This window comes from Platalea leucorodia (genome assembly GCF_965183815.1).
Source record: "Platalea leucorodia genome assembly, chromosome: 4".
NCBI classification, from domain to species: domain Eukaryota; kingdom Metazoa; phylum Chordata; class Aves; order Pelecaniformes; family Threskiornithidae; genus Platalea; species Platalea leucorodia.
The window spans coordinates 3644740-3661244 of NC_138826.1; the positions used below are offsets into that span (position 1 = coordinate 3644740).

The 16505-nt window shown below is 40.6% G+C and overlaps 1 protein-coding gene across 4 annotated transcripts in view; it reads right to left on the bottom strand.

The window, feature by feature from the left end:
- DOCK1 (dedicator of cytokinesis 1) overlaps positions 1-16505 on the bottom strand; it is a 315877-nt gene that overhangs the window by 280289 nt on the left and 19083 nt on the right. For 2 of the 4 annotated variants that reach the window (XM_082310427.1, XM_082310426.1), the window contains exons 2-5: positions 11311-11394; positions 5482-5522; positions 3350-3405; positions 1722-1818 (exon numbers count right to left, since the gene is read on the bottom strand). In XM_082310427.1, the coding sequence (XP_082166553.1) occupies positions 1722-1818; positions 3350-3405; positions 5482-5522; positions 11311-11394 (278 nt within the window). Of the gene's footprint in view, positions 1-1721; positions 1819-3349; positions 3406-5481; positions 5523-11310; positions 11395-16505 lie in introns of those variants that run through there. The other 2 variants (XM_082310428.1, XM_082310429.1) reach the window with 2 other exon arrangements.

A 16505-nucleotide genomic window follows, 5' to 3' on the forward strand; every position in this document is an offset into this window, starting at 1 on the left:
TAATCCTCACTGTCCTCAGCAGCACGTCGTAGTGGAACCCAGGGCAAAGCTGTTCTCAGTGTCCTCTTCAGATTCTGCCTCTCTGCTTCTTCCTTGCTCCTCAACACACGACCTCTCTAGTATCACATCATGTTAAGGCTTTCTCTTTAATGTATCATAGAATCATAGAATGGTTTGGGTTCAAGGGACCTTAAAGATCACCTGGTTCCAGCCCCCTGCCATGGGCAGGGACACCCACCACCAGACCAGGTTGCTCAAAGCCCCATCCAACCTGGCCTTGAGCACTGCCAGGGATGGGGCATCCACAGCTTCTCTGGGCAGCCTGTGCCAGTGCCTCACCGCCCTCATAGGGAAGAATTTCTTCCTTACATCTAAATCTAAATCTACCCTCTTCCAGTTTAAAGCTGTTACCCCTTGTCCTGTCACTACATGCCCTTGCAAAAAGTCCCTCTCCAGCTTTCTTGTAGGCCCTCTTCAGGTACTAGAAGGCTGCTATAAGGTATCCCTGGAGCCTTCTCTTCTCCAGGCTGAACAACCCCAACTCTCTCAGCCTGTCCTCATAGGAGGGGTGCTCCAGCCCTCTAATTATCTGTTTCTCTTCAGATATAATCTGTTTCTCTTCATATAACATATTATCCTTCATCCCATCTACTGCAACACTGCATCACTTCCAGCATACTGTATTTTTAACCTTTATTTTCATGGGTATGATTAAAAACCAACACAGTCAACGCAAACATAGTCATTTCCAGTTAGTGTCTTCATTACGCAGCTTGCACTTTTATGACAGAATATTTCAAACATATTTATAAGAAGCAGAGACCGTGCATTAAACCCTACTTTAAATATAAGGCTTTCATGTCCCCGTTATCTTGTTACAGTGACCTTATACAAGGAGAGCATGAGAAGTCTGAGCTAGGGTACCTTACATCCTACAGCACGCTGTTGCTTCACATCTCAACTGCATTTCTAAGTGTACATTTGAACACTCTTCAGACCTTACTTAGCAATACTTTAATATGTGTAGTTTCATGCCTATTTTGTTTTTCTATCATACCATCTGAGAGATCATCAATGCAAATGCTTATTACTATTAATTTCTAAGAATATATTCTTATGTACCTGGAACGTAAGCATATGAAAATAATCAGGAATATAACTTAAGATCAGGATAAACTGGGAACAATCAACTTCAAGTACAAGAATACTGAGAGCTAAAAGGCACACATTGATGATTTTTCAAAGTTTACACTCACAAATTCAACATCAAACATTCAATTTCTTCATAACATAGATCAACAGCCTTAAGAACTGCCCTCAAAACCATTTTCTTCATTTCTTTAACACAATTGTCTATAGATTTGGAAAAGTCCAATATATATCTTAAAAATCCCATGTCTTCTGTATAATAGTGCCCCATGAAAAAGGGGTCATAACAGCTCCACTATTTGTTGCTAGATCAGGGTAACACTCTGTAAAAACCTGATTCTGCACAAGAAGTACACAGTATTCGAGAAAACACTCAAAAGAAACACTACCAAGATTTGTGCCTTAACATAGAAGATGCTAAATAGCTTTTCAGCATTAAAGTAGCCTTTGGAAACAGTAACAGAAGTGGAATTTCTTTAATAGTTCCTCCATACTTCTCACTGTACCTTCATAGCATCACTCTTGTCACAAACCGTACAGAATTGTAAATCTCCTCCTAAGTTGATACTTACAACGTATAATTGCCGCCATATTATAGACCATTCCCGCAGCGTAGTGGTAACCTCCTGAATCAAGGGGAGCTCATTGGGTATAACTGTTTCATGTTGTCTTAAGAGGAAGAGAAAAAGAGCTTGAATTAAGTAGCAGTTTGGGGTAGGATGGCAGAATCATTACTAAGAAGGAACTCTTCATTTCCAAAACCAATTCAGTAACGACAGGATTGAAAATAACACCACGTACTGCAAATTTATAAGTTAACAAAGAACGTGCCATCACATACAGAAGCAGCTGCACGAGTACATCCCGCGACATAAAGGCTACTTTGGTGGGCTGAGACTACGCTACTGAGCTCATGCTTTTTTTTCCTTCTCCTTATTTCCATACTCACAAGATAACGATATCAATACATACCTCACCATAGAGATACTAATTTTAGAAGAAGCAACCAAGCCGAAAGTCAGACATGCACAACCTACAATGCCATGATACTAATGTGTACTTATTTTTCAAAATATTGGTCTTGCAAAGAAAAACTAAGCGGGCGAGTCATTACCATGAAGTTTCTGTATGACTTGTTTTAAAATTATGTGCCATGAAAAGTAAGAAACAACAGCTAGATCTTTTAATATCTCAGAAGTAGGGTACTTAAAGGCAGTTCTGTAATCAGCAAGAAAGATGTCATTATGCAGCAATCTCGTGTTTAGTAGTTTTATCATTTACATATTTAACAGTGTATAAAAATAAATCGGGCACAAAGGAATAAAGTATTTTAATCCTGTTTCACTCCATTTCATACCTGGCTAATTATTTATCCATTTCACTTCACATTTTTGGGGGGGATTTGGTTGGGGTTTTTTTCCTGTTTTTAAGCTAAACTTTCACATCAACGTTAGGAACTTTTACAAGCATGCCCGGCAATGCTGATTTGATATATAAAGATTTGAACTTTAACAGCTATTAAATAACAAAAAGCAGCCCAAACTATTTAGTGTCGCACACATCAGGCAAGGGAGCAGGAGAATCACAGAGTGAACAATTCGCCAGAACTCCTCGGTAAGGCAGAAAGCGATGCCTGGACAATGGCTTTCAGCGAGGGTCTAGTCTACAAGATTTACTAAAGAGGGAATTAAGAAGTTACTTAAATTTCATCTGCATAAAAGAAAAGTATCTCATATCAAAGGCCTTTTTAATATATCAAGCAGAAGCCATAAGACTCAAGGGCTGGAAGATAAAAGAAGTTGGGAAAACTGAAATTAGAACTAAAGCGGGGGCAGGGAGCAGAGGAAGTTAATCTAGGTAATTATTAGTCAAGAGAGTAATGAAAGTTATAAAGAAAAATGGTAAATTATTAATTCTTCTGAAACATTTACATTAATACAGAGAAGGTTATGCTTCAGCTCAACTACATGACAACGTGGCTAAGGACAGTACTAGCCAGAAGCACTGCTGACGACAGCGCCTTCGAACTTGAGGTGAGCCATCATTTCAAATATTTAAAAAAAAAAAAAAAGAAATACACACATTTTCATCATCAGCTCCTTAACCAACTGGAAAAAAGCGTAAGTTATCTGATAATACACCGAAATTACATCGATACAAATATGAAAATGGATTTTCATTATTTTCAAATCAAACTTACCCTTTGCCTTCAACTATTGCTTCCTTAAGATGTATATAGGAGGCAGGAAATATGCCCTTTGAGAGGGAGGGAGAGGATAAAAATGTTTTAAATAACCAGTTGCACATAACATATTGTATCTGTTACCTAAAGATATGCCAAGACACATTGCTGGGTCTGCAGAGCCATTCACATCCCCTTAAGCATCGCAGTAGTTGTTTTGGGGTGTTTTGGGGTTTTTTTTAATGTACACTTAAATTTTGTATTGCGCGTCCTTTCAAGAAGGTGTTATTGTAACCTTAGCAAACAGACTCCACGTTTTTAAACCTATCTTCACAATATTGAAGAAAACAAAAGACACCCTGTCATAAGTGACCCTGCAGAGGGGTATTTCCTCCCCCAGCTCAAGGTAGAGTTTGCCGTGATTCTCCAGGTCCCTGGGTGATTACATACAGACGCAAATTAAGACAGATTTCCTTTTAAAAGTGTGAAAGACAGATGATTTTACATAGATACTCCAAAATGACATTTTGCCCGTGACCCAGGTCCGCTGCTGGGTTTTCCTCATGTCTAACCAAGCCTTTTTACCCTCCTATACGATGTCGCTTCTGTTCCCAAAGCATTTTCTCCAGTGTTTCCAGGTTTCCCATTAAAATAAACACTGCGTGAGACCAGGCAGCATACCGGGCTGCCTTGCTCTGCAATAAATGGGCACGTGCAGGCAGAGAAAGCACACATCCTACATTGCAACCGATAGCACACAGACCATATATAATGTAGTGTCTTCTACCACCAACCGATCGTTACTGCTATGAGCCTAAAACCTCTTCAACAAACAGTACTGCAAAAAGGCCAGTACTGCTTTTCTGAAAAAATGTTTAATTTAATCTCGAGATTCCAGAAATACAATAATAGTTTCGAAACAGTGTAAGGTCATGTTAAAAAATAATTCAAGCTGAGAAAATAAGTTCCTCCACCTCACCCTTTGAGGCAGCAGTTCAGTTTTCTTACCATCTGAGAATGCAAAAAAATAAATTCTTAGAAAGCTGCAGAGACTTGGGGAGTGAGGGGTGTGTCTTTTAGTCCCAGTAAAATAAAAAAAGAAAAAAAAAAACCACACACACACACAAAAAAAACCAAAAAAAACCCCAACATTTAGCAGCAGTCAGACAAATGCAGCAGCACAAGGAATTAATTTAAGCCAAGAAGAATGCGTAATTGCTTCGTAGGCTGTACAAGGCATGTTCATGAAATATGGTTCGTAAGAAATTTAATGTATTTCCAAAAAAAGAAAATATCAAAATAGAATAGAAAAACCATAGAACAGGCCTGGTTAGGAACTGGGTGGGACGAACCACACAACTCAGCTCTGCACTTTTAGACACGCAGACGCAACTCAAAATGCACCTCTGTAGGCAAACGTTACCTTTTAAGCGTTTTACTTTAAGTGAAAAAAGGAGCAAAACCAGAAGCCATTTAATTCTGGTTAATTACTACTATAAAGTAAAATGCTAAAAAATACAACACAATGTTATAAGCTGTATTTGTGCTGTTTCCTTTCTTTTTATTTCAGAAAGGCTGCTATAAACAGCAGCCCTTTACGCACACTGAAAGCCTAACAACCAGGCAAAATTACACTGCAGAAGGTTATTCCCCCTCTCGCAGAGAACGACTGAAAATCGCAATGTAGATCTCCACATCACTTTCAAGATGCAGCTGCATTTTACGAGTAATACGTTATTTAACAGACAGCGAAGCAAAGCGTCGGCCTCTGAACAGATCAACTAGAACAAAGTTCTGAACGTTTTACTGAGGCAGAGGCTCTGGTGCACCAGCTACTGCAGAAAACAAGCTGATGCACACCAATCCATCTATAGTGACTGTACGTACATATACCCTTAAATTGCAAAAATCAAATTGCAACTCAGCTTTTAGGCCTCGCTAAAATAAGTTTCAGATAACTTGAAGAATTCACATTTACTACAGGTTGAGACTACACACCAGCAGTTACTAGGGAGCAGGGGACACAGGGTGAATTGCTCCCATGCAGTACTGTAATACGTGTCCGAGATCTCCGTTATAACAACACACCCAATGCCGTAATACCTCTTTGTCCAAGAGAAAAATGGACGCTCTGCTCTGGCAACACTTACCTTCTTGGATTTTTTTCGTAGTGTATAACCTCTGTACCAACCTAGGAGGGAAAAAGGGAAAAAGCATTAAAAAGTTCATTCCTGTCACCCAGCAGCTGTTCCTCCTCAGCTCAACAGCACCTGAACATGGTTTCCAATCACACTTCACCCCTGCCAATGTGCACACGCACACCCCACCTGAATTTAAATTCGCTACAGGATTAATATCCTGGCTAAAACAAGTCTTCTTGGAAGCGATAAAAATCAGAGCGATGATGATCAAACTGATGGAGAAGACTAGGCGACAGAGATGCCATTTTACATGATGTGTTTGTCATTCATTTCATTTCAATTAGTGATTTACCAACATAAACAAAACCAACTTAAGAGCATTGGCTTTACAATTATGTACTGTTTGACTAGTTTGATTTTAAAACCTATTTAAGTTCCAGAAATGCAGGTTTCCAAATGTAGATCAGCCGTTTATCATCTCAGCAGAAAACCAGAGTACTTTGGGATTTACGATTCACACATCACAATATAAAAGCAAGGAGCCCCACAGCCCCAGCTGAACGCGAGGCAGCGAACACCCACCCCGCAGGATCATCCAGCCTGTGCCATGCTCGCAGGCAGGCGGCCATGCCTGGAAAACGGGGAGGTAACGTCTCGTTTGCTGTGCCCCCAGTTCACGACACCTCTACAAGCAATCACCATGACGGCTTTTAGTGTTTCTCCAGCCATTCCACTTCAGCGCAACTGGATAACCAAAGCAAAACCGAAACCCCACAAGCCACAGTTGTTTTGCCTTAGGGAAGACACCACGCCAGAGAAAGCAGATGAGATGATCTGCGCACGCTGCCCCCAGTTCAGCGCTAGCTTGCTCGCACGCTTGCACTGGGGCTAGTTTGTGTTTCGGTTTCTCTGCGCCATGGCTCGCTCGCTCCCTCCTCGGCGCCCCAGGGAACCCCGGGTGAGCGGAGCTGCCCTCCGCAGCTTTTGGCAGACTAAGCCTGGGTGCAATACCACCCCCTCCAGCCCTGCAAACAGGGGGGTTGTACAGCAAAGCATCCCTTTCCAGAGACCAACATGTGTAAGGATGGGGGGATCACAAAGCAGACATGGAAAAAAAAAACCCTACAGTCCCACTCCTGATAACAACTAGGGCAGGAAGAAAATTCAAGAGAGACAACGCAAGCTGATAAATTAGTTACCTACACTCTGGGACTAGAAATACAAATTAAAGTCTCAAGCACACAGGATTTTTCAGTCTGCTCGCCAGTAGCAAAGGGTAAAATGATTCATCATCTTCACACTGCATCAGAAGCCTGTCCTCCACGATCGCTTAGGGATAGTGCTATCTTCTTCAATCTGGTGCCTACAACCATCACAGTTCACTTGCCTACGGTGGCTGCAATGGCCTCACATCTTGCATTTCCACTGCTTTCAGTGAATATCAGCAAAAACTCTTGCTGAAACGACCATGCACAGTTTCTGCCTCAGGTGCACAGAGGGCAAAGCATTTCTGCTAGCACTTACTCCACTCGCTGAAGTCTGTGCACGGACATGCCCAGATTTCAATCCTATTGAAGACTAAATTCCCTCAGTTTTATATGAATAAACCAACATGTTGAAGTTCTGGAGGCTAAACTGATAAGCACCATAACTCCGATCAAATGCACTGTACAAACTAAAGAATGTAGAATCGTATTATCTCTGCCACCTCGCTTCTCCCATCCCATCTTCTGTGCTGTCTGACTCAGGACATCGCGCTGCACCTGCAGATTAAAAAGCCACATAGCAAAGAAAGCTCCTCACCATTGAACCTCTACTTTCTGAAGCTTTGCAGTAAGCAGTAAGAGCTACAAGATTGCCGATAAAAAAACAGCCAAAATCTGCCCTGGAGAACTGGTTACACTCCCGCTCGTTGCAGAGGTCCTAATGTGGCCAGGCAAGTCCAACCAGGCTCTTCACTGGCAGCCACCCCCTAAACGTGCTTCTTGCTGGGTGTCAAGCCTGTAGCTATGCAGTGGGAGCCCAGTTTTCAGAGAGAAACTCTCACTGATTCAACTGGAGGCACTGAGTCTTCCCATGAACACGTACGTATAAGAGCAACATAATTTAAATACATGAAGTCATCTCTATAACATAGAGAGTCGTACCCAAAACATAAAGACTATTCATTTTCTTAGTTCTCCACCTGTCAGATGAGGGTAGTTCTCCTTTACATGCAGACACATACAGGCACTACAAAAGTGACCAAGTCTCTCACGAACATGAATTAAAGTAATTAAGACACAAAATTGTGATTTTTCTTTAACGTGTAATAAATAAGGTTTGCTGTCAGAGACTGGACAAGGGAAAAACAAGTATAGCACAGCCGCTGCTTTAGGTGGGTGTATTTTCACACACCTATCGACCTATGTTGGGGCCCTGCCTAACTTTAGCTCTTGATTTTGTAACCTCAGCGGTTTTGGAGATCCTGGAGAAAAAAAAAAAAAAAAAAAAAAAGAATGAAAACCCCAAAGCCTGAGGGCAGAGAGGGCAAATACCCACTGCCAAACCCCCCGGGAGCACACAGCGCAGAGCTCCAGATCCTTCTCGCTCTATTCATGGCCAATTTGGTTTCAGACGAAATGCCAGTGAGAGAAAACAGGCTGATTCCATAAATATTTTTCTAAAGTGACCTGGGCTTTTAAGTGGCTTACTGATGCGTTACAGGGTTTCTAGCCTCTCCCTTAATAAATGTTATGGGATATAATGGCTGGAAATATGGATCCACGTAAATGCCCAACTAAGGAAAGGGATCAATGAAATATTTGTGTCTCTGTTAAAGCTGAAAAAGACACTCGAAGCAAAAAATTTGCTGTTGTTTCTCCTGAATGATGCACTTATTTACTACACAGTTACCCAGATAAGGTATTTGCTGCATTTAAAAAAAAAATTTAAAAGCTGCAACCAACAACTAAACATTCCCACAGCATCAGGAATAACTTACTTGAAAATATTTATTTGGGAACACAAACTCCCTTCCCACAGCAGCACTACAAATGAACTACTGTTCAAACACGCAAGCTTGGTTTTGAGGCTTATTTACTGTTATATTTAATAGCTATTCAACTTAATAAGCCACGTTCATTGATCATATGTTCTGTTTGCCCATCGCACCAAATAATGTAAAGAAACAGAATTAAGAAAATAAACATCAGGCAAGTACTAATTCAGAACGGGGCAAATATTTGCTTTGGGATATCTGCTATGAAATACAATCCTTGCGAGATGAAGGATATTTATGAAGTCCAGTGCCTTTGCTGTTTGGCTTTTCCTATAAGGCTCACATTAGAAGGAGTGAGAGGAAGTTTTCTAACTGAAAAATAAAACTGTCTGCAATTCTACCTGATAGAAAAAATAATAATTTGACTTTCAAGATCAATTATTCTAGGAAGTAGTTTTTAAACATTGAGATTTAACAGTGAAATATGCACATTCATTTCCAATCTCCTAAGTCCTATAAAAATATAGGCTGTTTGCAACAAGCCTCCAACTTTACAGGATCTGCACATTGAATTATTTGTACAAACTTCTTCCCACATTTCAGAGGGGAAAAAAGTTTTCTTTGATTAAAACTTAAAAGACTAAAAATATTTTAGTAATAAAAATCAAATTCCAAAATAAGTTCTACATATAGGAAAAAAAAAATATTTTAAACACATAAGCAAAGTTCATCTTAGCAATCCATTCCAGTACGTGGTAGCAACATGATATCCTATAGAAACCTGCCTGTCCTTAGAACAGGTCTTCTAGACCCAGCCCAGCATATGAGACCCAACCCTCCCAACTTCTCAGCCTCTTTCCTCTGCAGAGAGAAGACCAACTGGGTCAAGATTTACCATAAGCTTTTCTTAACAATAAAGCAGATTCAGATGGGGGGGGGGGAACACAACTACAATCTACCATTCTCAAAGCCCATGGACACATGTAAGTCTTCAAAACTACTCCTAACTTAAGAATTATTGCAGAAAACTATGTCAAAATAGTAACAATTCTACAGTAGGATGCCAAGAGCAGAATGCATAATACAGCAGATACTAATGAAAGAAGCCAATTTTTTTCCCCCACAATCTTAAATACAGAGCAAAGAGGTAGACCTTTGAGAGGCACAGATCCTCAGCAAAAAGGCATTACTGACTCTTCAAATAACTTCTCTGTCCCACGCTCATATTAACAGGGGGCTTGTCTTCAGATTGGCCCATCCCACCGCAGCCTAAGACAACCATGACACAGACAGGGCCGATGGCAAGGAAGCTCCCAGACGCACACCTGGACATTAGCACAGATGGTACGAAACCTCCCGGGGCACAATCTACACAAAGTTTGTATAGAGGAACTTGGAGATCAAAAAGCTCAAATAATTACCTAATAATGGCAGCTCTGTGAACAAGAGAGACAAGAATTATGGCATCTAATTACTCATTACGTACCTGCTGTGATGGGAAATCATTGTATGAAACGTTTGGAAGAACATTAACTTATTTGCATTTCTTTTAACATGAACTCATCCCATGTGCTTGAAGCCTAACAACCATGAGAGTGTGAAGGTCTTTCTATTATTCAAGTCTAGGGGAGAAGTGAGTCATCTCCACTGTCCCACTTAGTTGGCAGCACTCATCATGTGATATGGTTTCACGTACCCTATTCCAGATTCAGAGTTTCTCCCACATTCATTAAATAAATCTATTTATATATAAAAGTACAAAGCTGCACAATATTTAAATCAGTCAATTTGCATTTAAAATTTTTGCATTATTAGATTTTTATTAAAGCACGTAACGTCAGATAACGGAAAGATTACTTTGCTTAGAGTCAAACTTGGCATTGCAGCTGCAAGCTGAACTCTGTAAGAAAATGCCAGCCTAGGAACAATGAGAAAATTCATTTGCACAGTGATGAGTAGAGCTTGTTACTTTTGTTGAAATAGCATTGTTTGGTTTAGTAAATATAACAGTAAAAACATCCTGTTAAGCCAATATCTAAAACAAATTTATCACACAGATGTGCCAAAAGATCAATGTCTAGAGAAGCAAACAAATTAAATCAATATATTAAAGTAAATGACATTTCCACAAGACAAAGCGTGTTACAATATTTTAAAGAAACACAGTTTAGTTCTGTTACTTGCACCTTTCCAAACTGCAGCATGCCATAAAATTTCAACTCAAGGATATAATGAAAGAGCTGTATTTTGCTTGGCTCAGTACTGGATCAAGCAAGAGCTCAAAAGTGTTATGACAATTTTCCCATTCTGTTGATTATCAAACTCAGTATTCAAATTTCCTTTTACATGGATCGAGGAGGAGAGACTTTGGTACATGTAATGTTCCTGCAGCTTCATATCAAAACAAGCAAAACATCTGAAAAGCCTGAAATCAGTCCACGGCACTGTACCCATCTTATAAGAGAGACATAAATAACTTAAGATCCAGGTGACTTTCAAATTCAGATTAAACTTCTTTTAGCAGCAGGCTCTTTTGCATGACCCGAGGGTATCCAAAAAGCAGCTATCATTTCTCTAACGTAGGGTAGATGCTACGATTGACCCATAGAAATAAAGCTGTGCAAACATCCATCTTCCATAGAAAAGGAAACGGTTATTCACCAGGTATTGACCACGTGCGTCTTCATTCACATCTAGCATTGGTTAATTCTATGTTCATTAGAAATAATGTGTTTTGTCCTTTAGCAAGAATAAGTAATTCATTCATCACCTGATAACACGAGAAGATAAAAGTCACAAACAGAAAAGTAATGCAATTGCAAAAGCAATGTTTTTAAATGCAACTTTTGCCAGCTTACCTTCATATGTTTCCAATATGTGCACAGTGTCACCTATTTGTAAGGAAAGTTCATCTGGTCCCCTTGCGTCGTAGTTGTAGAGAGCTGGACAGAGAAAACACTGCTATTAGCACATGCAAGACAACATAACTTCCAGGATTTCTCCACATAATTGTATTTATTACTCATTGTTGCCATTCTCAACATTTTAGAAAGGATTTTGTAAAAAAAAAAAAAAAAAAAAAAATCGTAAAAATTTGGCCGAGTCCTTTAATTAATCCATTAATATTTCCCCTTGTAACAAACCTCAGAAAGCCACAAGTCCACTTTCTAAAGATAGTCCCTCACTCCATTTATAATGCTTTGCTTCTTCATAACAATAGATTCAATTATTTTTTTTGTTGTACTTGCCTGTCTTCCAGCACTTTCTGTCAATTTTATGCAGTTCTGTAATGAACTGCACTGCCTTCCACTGTCAGAAAACCTACAAAGTGTCTCTAGAAAACTCAAATTACCACCACTAATATTAAGACTCATTTCTCAGTTACTTCATTAATTTACTGCATGCGTACTACATTTAAAAACAACATGATTTCAGAACTCCTGAGTGCCAGAGGTAACTGCATCGACCCAGTGCATTCATGGGAGATACGAGTCCTATCCCCCATTTTACAGTATTATAATCATGTTTTCATACTTTACTCATTAGCAAGCCCTGACAGCATCCACAACCCGCACCACCACAACCTGCAAATTTACCAAATGCAATGGTTTTCATAAATATTTCTGAGTGGCTCCAGTCACAAGCAGGGTGAGGAATGACAAAGTGAAAACCCGTTCCTTTACCAGTGCTGCATTCGGAAAAAGCCTGGAGTCCTACCAGCTAGGACCATAGGCAGCAAGCGGCACAGCGCGAGAGAGATGTGAAGGACCCTCACGTTACACACAGCTGGTGTCACTAGTGGAGATCTGAAACAGGGCAGAAAGGATTCTAGACCAAGAGAAACTCTCAGATTTGTTTAGATGGACCTAAATAACAAACCTCACAGCTGTGTATATTCCAAAAGCAACTTCATTGTAGGTCATGAGTTCAAGCTCAACCCTTGGAGGAGAGTCTGCCCCTCAGACCAGTGGTCAGCCTCCACCCATGCCCACCACGTTAATCTTCCTTGAAGGAGCACTGGATGAACACCTTCAGCCGATGATGAAGTCAACTGCAAAAAAATGAATGCTGGAAGCAACTGCTGGAAGCGGCTCCTGCCTCAAGGCCACCAACCTGCAGGCTGCCCACGCTCAGCCAGACTTCACCTCTCGCCAGGGAGGGACTTTGGAGAGAACAAAAATTGGTTTGCTCTGAAAAAAACAGTAGCCAGGTATATACTACCAGAAAGAATTCAAATGGGAAAGATGTATTACCCCACTCACCAATGAAATGGCATCGTAACAAATAATAGAAACCATGGGGGTGGGTTGGTTTTTAAAGAACTGGCTGGTGAGAAAACAGAATTTTTGAGAACTGCCATCTTCAGAAGATAATAAACTACAACAAAAAAAAGTAACTCAAAGACCACTCTTCCCTACCCTTCCCAAAAGAAAATCTGGAAACTGAGCACTGAGATTAGCAATGCCCAGAAGAACACAGGAAATTTCCCTGACAAATATTCTGCAAACTGGGTTTGGTTGGAAAAAATATTAATAATCTGAAAAACAACAGAGTTATGAATCCTAAAGCTAGATTTTTACATTTCTCGTGGAGCAAGCTCTCTGTAAGAAACAAAATCTTCCAATACCAAGTAGGTCCTCATGACCAAAGGCAGCGACTCCAGTATTTCACAAGTTAATGAATTATACTCAAGGTGGACCCCTGAAAGTTTCTGCACAGTTCTGCAACTGCAGTTATGCCCTCCAATGAGGTTACCAAGTTTAAAGGTGTTTCATACACTAACAACTAATGAAATGGCAAAAGTCTTCCTTCTTCACCGTGAGGAGCTACATACTTCTCATCTTTACGTTTCCCGTACATAAAGGGCTGTGCTTCTCTGAGCACAGACCTCCTCTTTACAGTGACAGCCTCCAAAATGCAATGTCAAAGGACAGCTTTTTAAAAATATCTCAGAATCAAAATTTCTTACTGTTGGTTATAACTCTTCAAAAGCGTGTTTGGAATACGATAGCTACCTCGACACTTTCTACCAGCCCTCAGATAACCACTTGCTTTTCTTTCTACATCACCTTCCAGGGACGCGGTTGGTGTGCAGCATCGGTCAGAAGTGCTCCAGTGGGACTCTGATATTATTATTGGAACAGAAAGAACCAGGTAGGTAATGTGTAGCTGAGACCAGCCTTCCCCTTCTCGCAGGAAATCTCCACAGATGTTCAGACCAAAAGAGTTCACAGGACATTAACGACACGTGCTGCGCTCATTACAGCTCACAAAGCACTTCCAAAAAACCCTCAAACTTAACACCTACAGCACAAGGCCAAAAGCCCCAGTTACAAAAGGCAATGAGAGACCAGACCCAGGAGGCACGCTCGCTTACCTGCCCAATTTTCTCCTATTCCCAAGCAGTCCTAAAAAGCAGGCTAGAGCCCGTATTACACAGAAGATCAACAACGCAGATTACATCTGTAAGAATTGGTAACTGGAAAAAAAATACTTTCTTGATCTCAAATCTGATAATCGGTTTAGCGCCAAGTGCGCAAGCAGGAAACATCCAGGCGGGCACATGAGAAGGTCTAATCCCACCACGAGGACGGGGCACGGTGCCCAGTGCCACCTCCAGCCGTGGCCGCGACTTCATTTTCAACCTCCAGGAGTTACTGTGCGTCCTCCCCAGAATTTATCAAATTGCAGTTTACAATGCTAACAACAGCAAATACACGACGGGCTGCCCTGGGCCTTTTCTCTGCGGTACCCCTCCTGCTTGACAGACAACAGGCTTTAGATTCAAGAAGTAAATAAATATATCTGAGTGCAAAAATGAAAGAAAAAAAAAAAAAGAAAAAAGTACAGCATGGAAGATTATAAATAGAGGAGAGGACACTTCAGGGTAAAAAGAATAAAGGTCAAGTGCATCACAGAGACAAATACCAACAGTACTTAAATGAAGGCTTTATAAAGTAATATAGTTCTATTGACATCAAAACAAGCCAAGCTAGCTATTCCTGTTTTAATGTTTTGTTAACTTTTTCATTATGAAAGAGAGATAAACCCTCCCTCCTAGGTATCCGGCGCAGAATATTTCAAAGCCATAATTGCTATTCTGCAGGAGAAGAGGGTTCTGTGAAAAACACATTACCAAAAATTAACATTTTGAACTGCTCTGAGCAGAAGGATGTTAATGGTGGTGAATACACGGCACACGGGACACCGCTAAATAACACTCATCCGAAATGTTTTCGGTTCAGTTTTTGCACGTACCAGGGAGGACAAAGTTACAGAGTCGATACTAACTCCTCCAGCCTTGTGTGGTTGGAGTTCAACACTGAACTCCATACCTCAGGTCTTCATTTAGATCTCTTGAATGCCCACAGCTGTGACTAGAGTCGAGAGGACCTGTGGGTGCTCAACACATCCAAAAATTAATCCAACTCGAGTCTTCCACCTTCAGGACCCCAACAAGCAAGCTTGCTGCCTCGTACCAGACATCCCAGTCAGGAAAAATTCACATTATGACAGATTAAAAACAGTCCAGTACTCAATTTACCCTTCAGCTAAGCATTTCTCAAACATTTAAATGGAATAACACTAAAGATCAAAGGCAGCTACAAATAAAAGACATTAAAATTTACATCCAAGAGCGCTAACTGGTGTCTGTCACAACAAGGAGGGTCACATAACAGGAGCTTCACTGTAATGACCAATTCTTTCGACAGAAGATGACAAACAGCCATCAAGTGGTAATTACTGCCCACGACAGCTCCCCCTGACCTGAAGTGAATGAGGAGCAATGGCCACAGAGGGAAGAGTTATCTTTAAACATATATATGTGTGAAAAATATGTCTAACAAACCAAAAAAAAAAACAAAAAACAAAAAACAAAAAACAAAACACCCACACATTTTTGGCTTGCATCAGCATTGACAGATCATGAAGTAAACAACTATAAAGTGCATTCCACCCCTGTGATTGCAAAGCAAGGCTTGAGCTACACCGCACACTCCTATATAAGCTAGCAGATAACTCCCTCTCAGGGTAATTTTTTATGTAGTGTGACATCAAAAGATGTTATGAGAGATAAAATGTTTGATTGGAGCAAACAACAAGGCTTTAATTAAAGGAAAAGACAAAATTTGGAGGAATAAAGCATGAAACTGGTTTGCTTATATCTTGTCTGATAACTGTATTCTGAGTCACCATTTAAAATATTTAAAAGCCTGTAGTACAACTTCCCTTTTTTTTTTTTTTACTGAAATAAGTTTTGTTTAATTTGGAAAATCCAGTTCTCAGCGTGACAGATTTTCAGCTTGGAGAGCTCTAAGCTAAATGAAGCATTAGGAACATTTACACCAGCTAACGTCAGGCCTCCCCATCACGCTTGAACTGAGAATCGAGGCTCGCTGTTTTGGCAAAGGAGTTACACAGCCTCATAAGTTAGAAAAACCTTTGCTATAATGTACAAGCAAGATAAGGAGCATGGTTACTCCAGCAACAAGGGATTTATGACTAAGACCTAGCCAGTGCAAGTTAACCTCATGGTTAACGCTAGTACAGCATTCCAATGCTCTTCATGCACAGATTTTTTCTTTTCCTCCTTTCTAATAAAATTCAACTGAAGAGGCACAGCTGAGCTTCTCTATTGCCACCGAGTACTCTCATCCCTTATCATTTAGAAGAATGCTATTTATGATGCATTTTCTCCTTCAGGAATACATCTGTGATGGAGGTAACTTAAGAGACCATGCAGAAGAGATACCAAAGGCACTGGAGCGCAGGGAAGATGCTGGGCTCCGAGCTACCATCATGCTGCCTTTCTGCAGAAGGAACACAGGAGTTAGCTCGGGCACTTGCAACCCAGCGCCCCTTCCCTCAGCTTGGGCTACAGTCTGCACTATAGATGAAGCGTCAGGTTCATATAGTCCGGTATATGGCAATCAGCTTTAAATGAGCAAGGGATCCAGCTGTGAAGGCGACTTCCTTCCAGGAGAAGGGGGCTCTCCCTGCAGAAGACCCTTGAGAAGATAAAGGGGGCAGTTGCTCCCCAATGTCTCTGGCG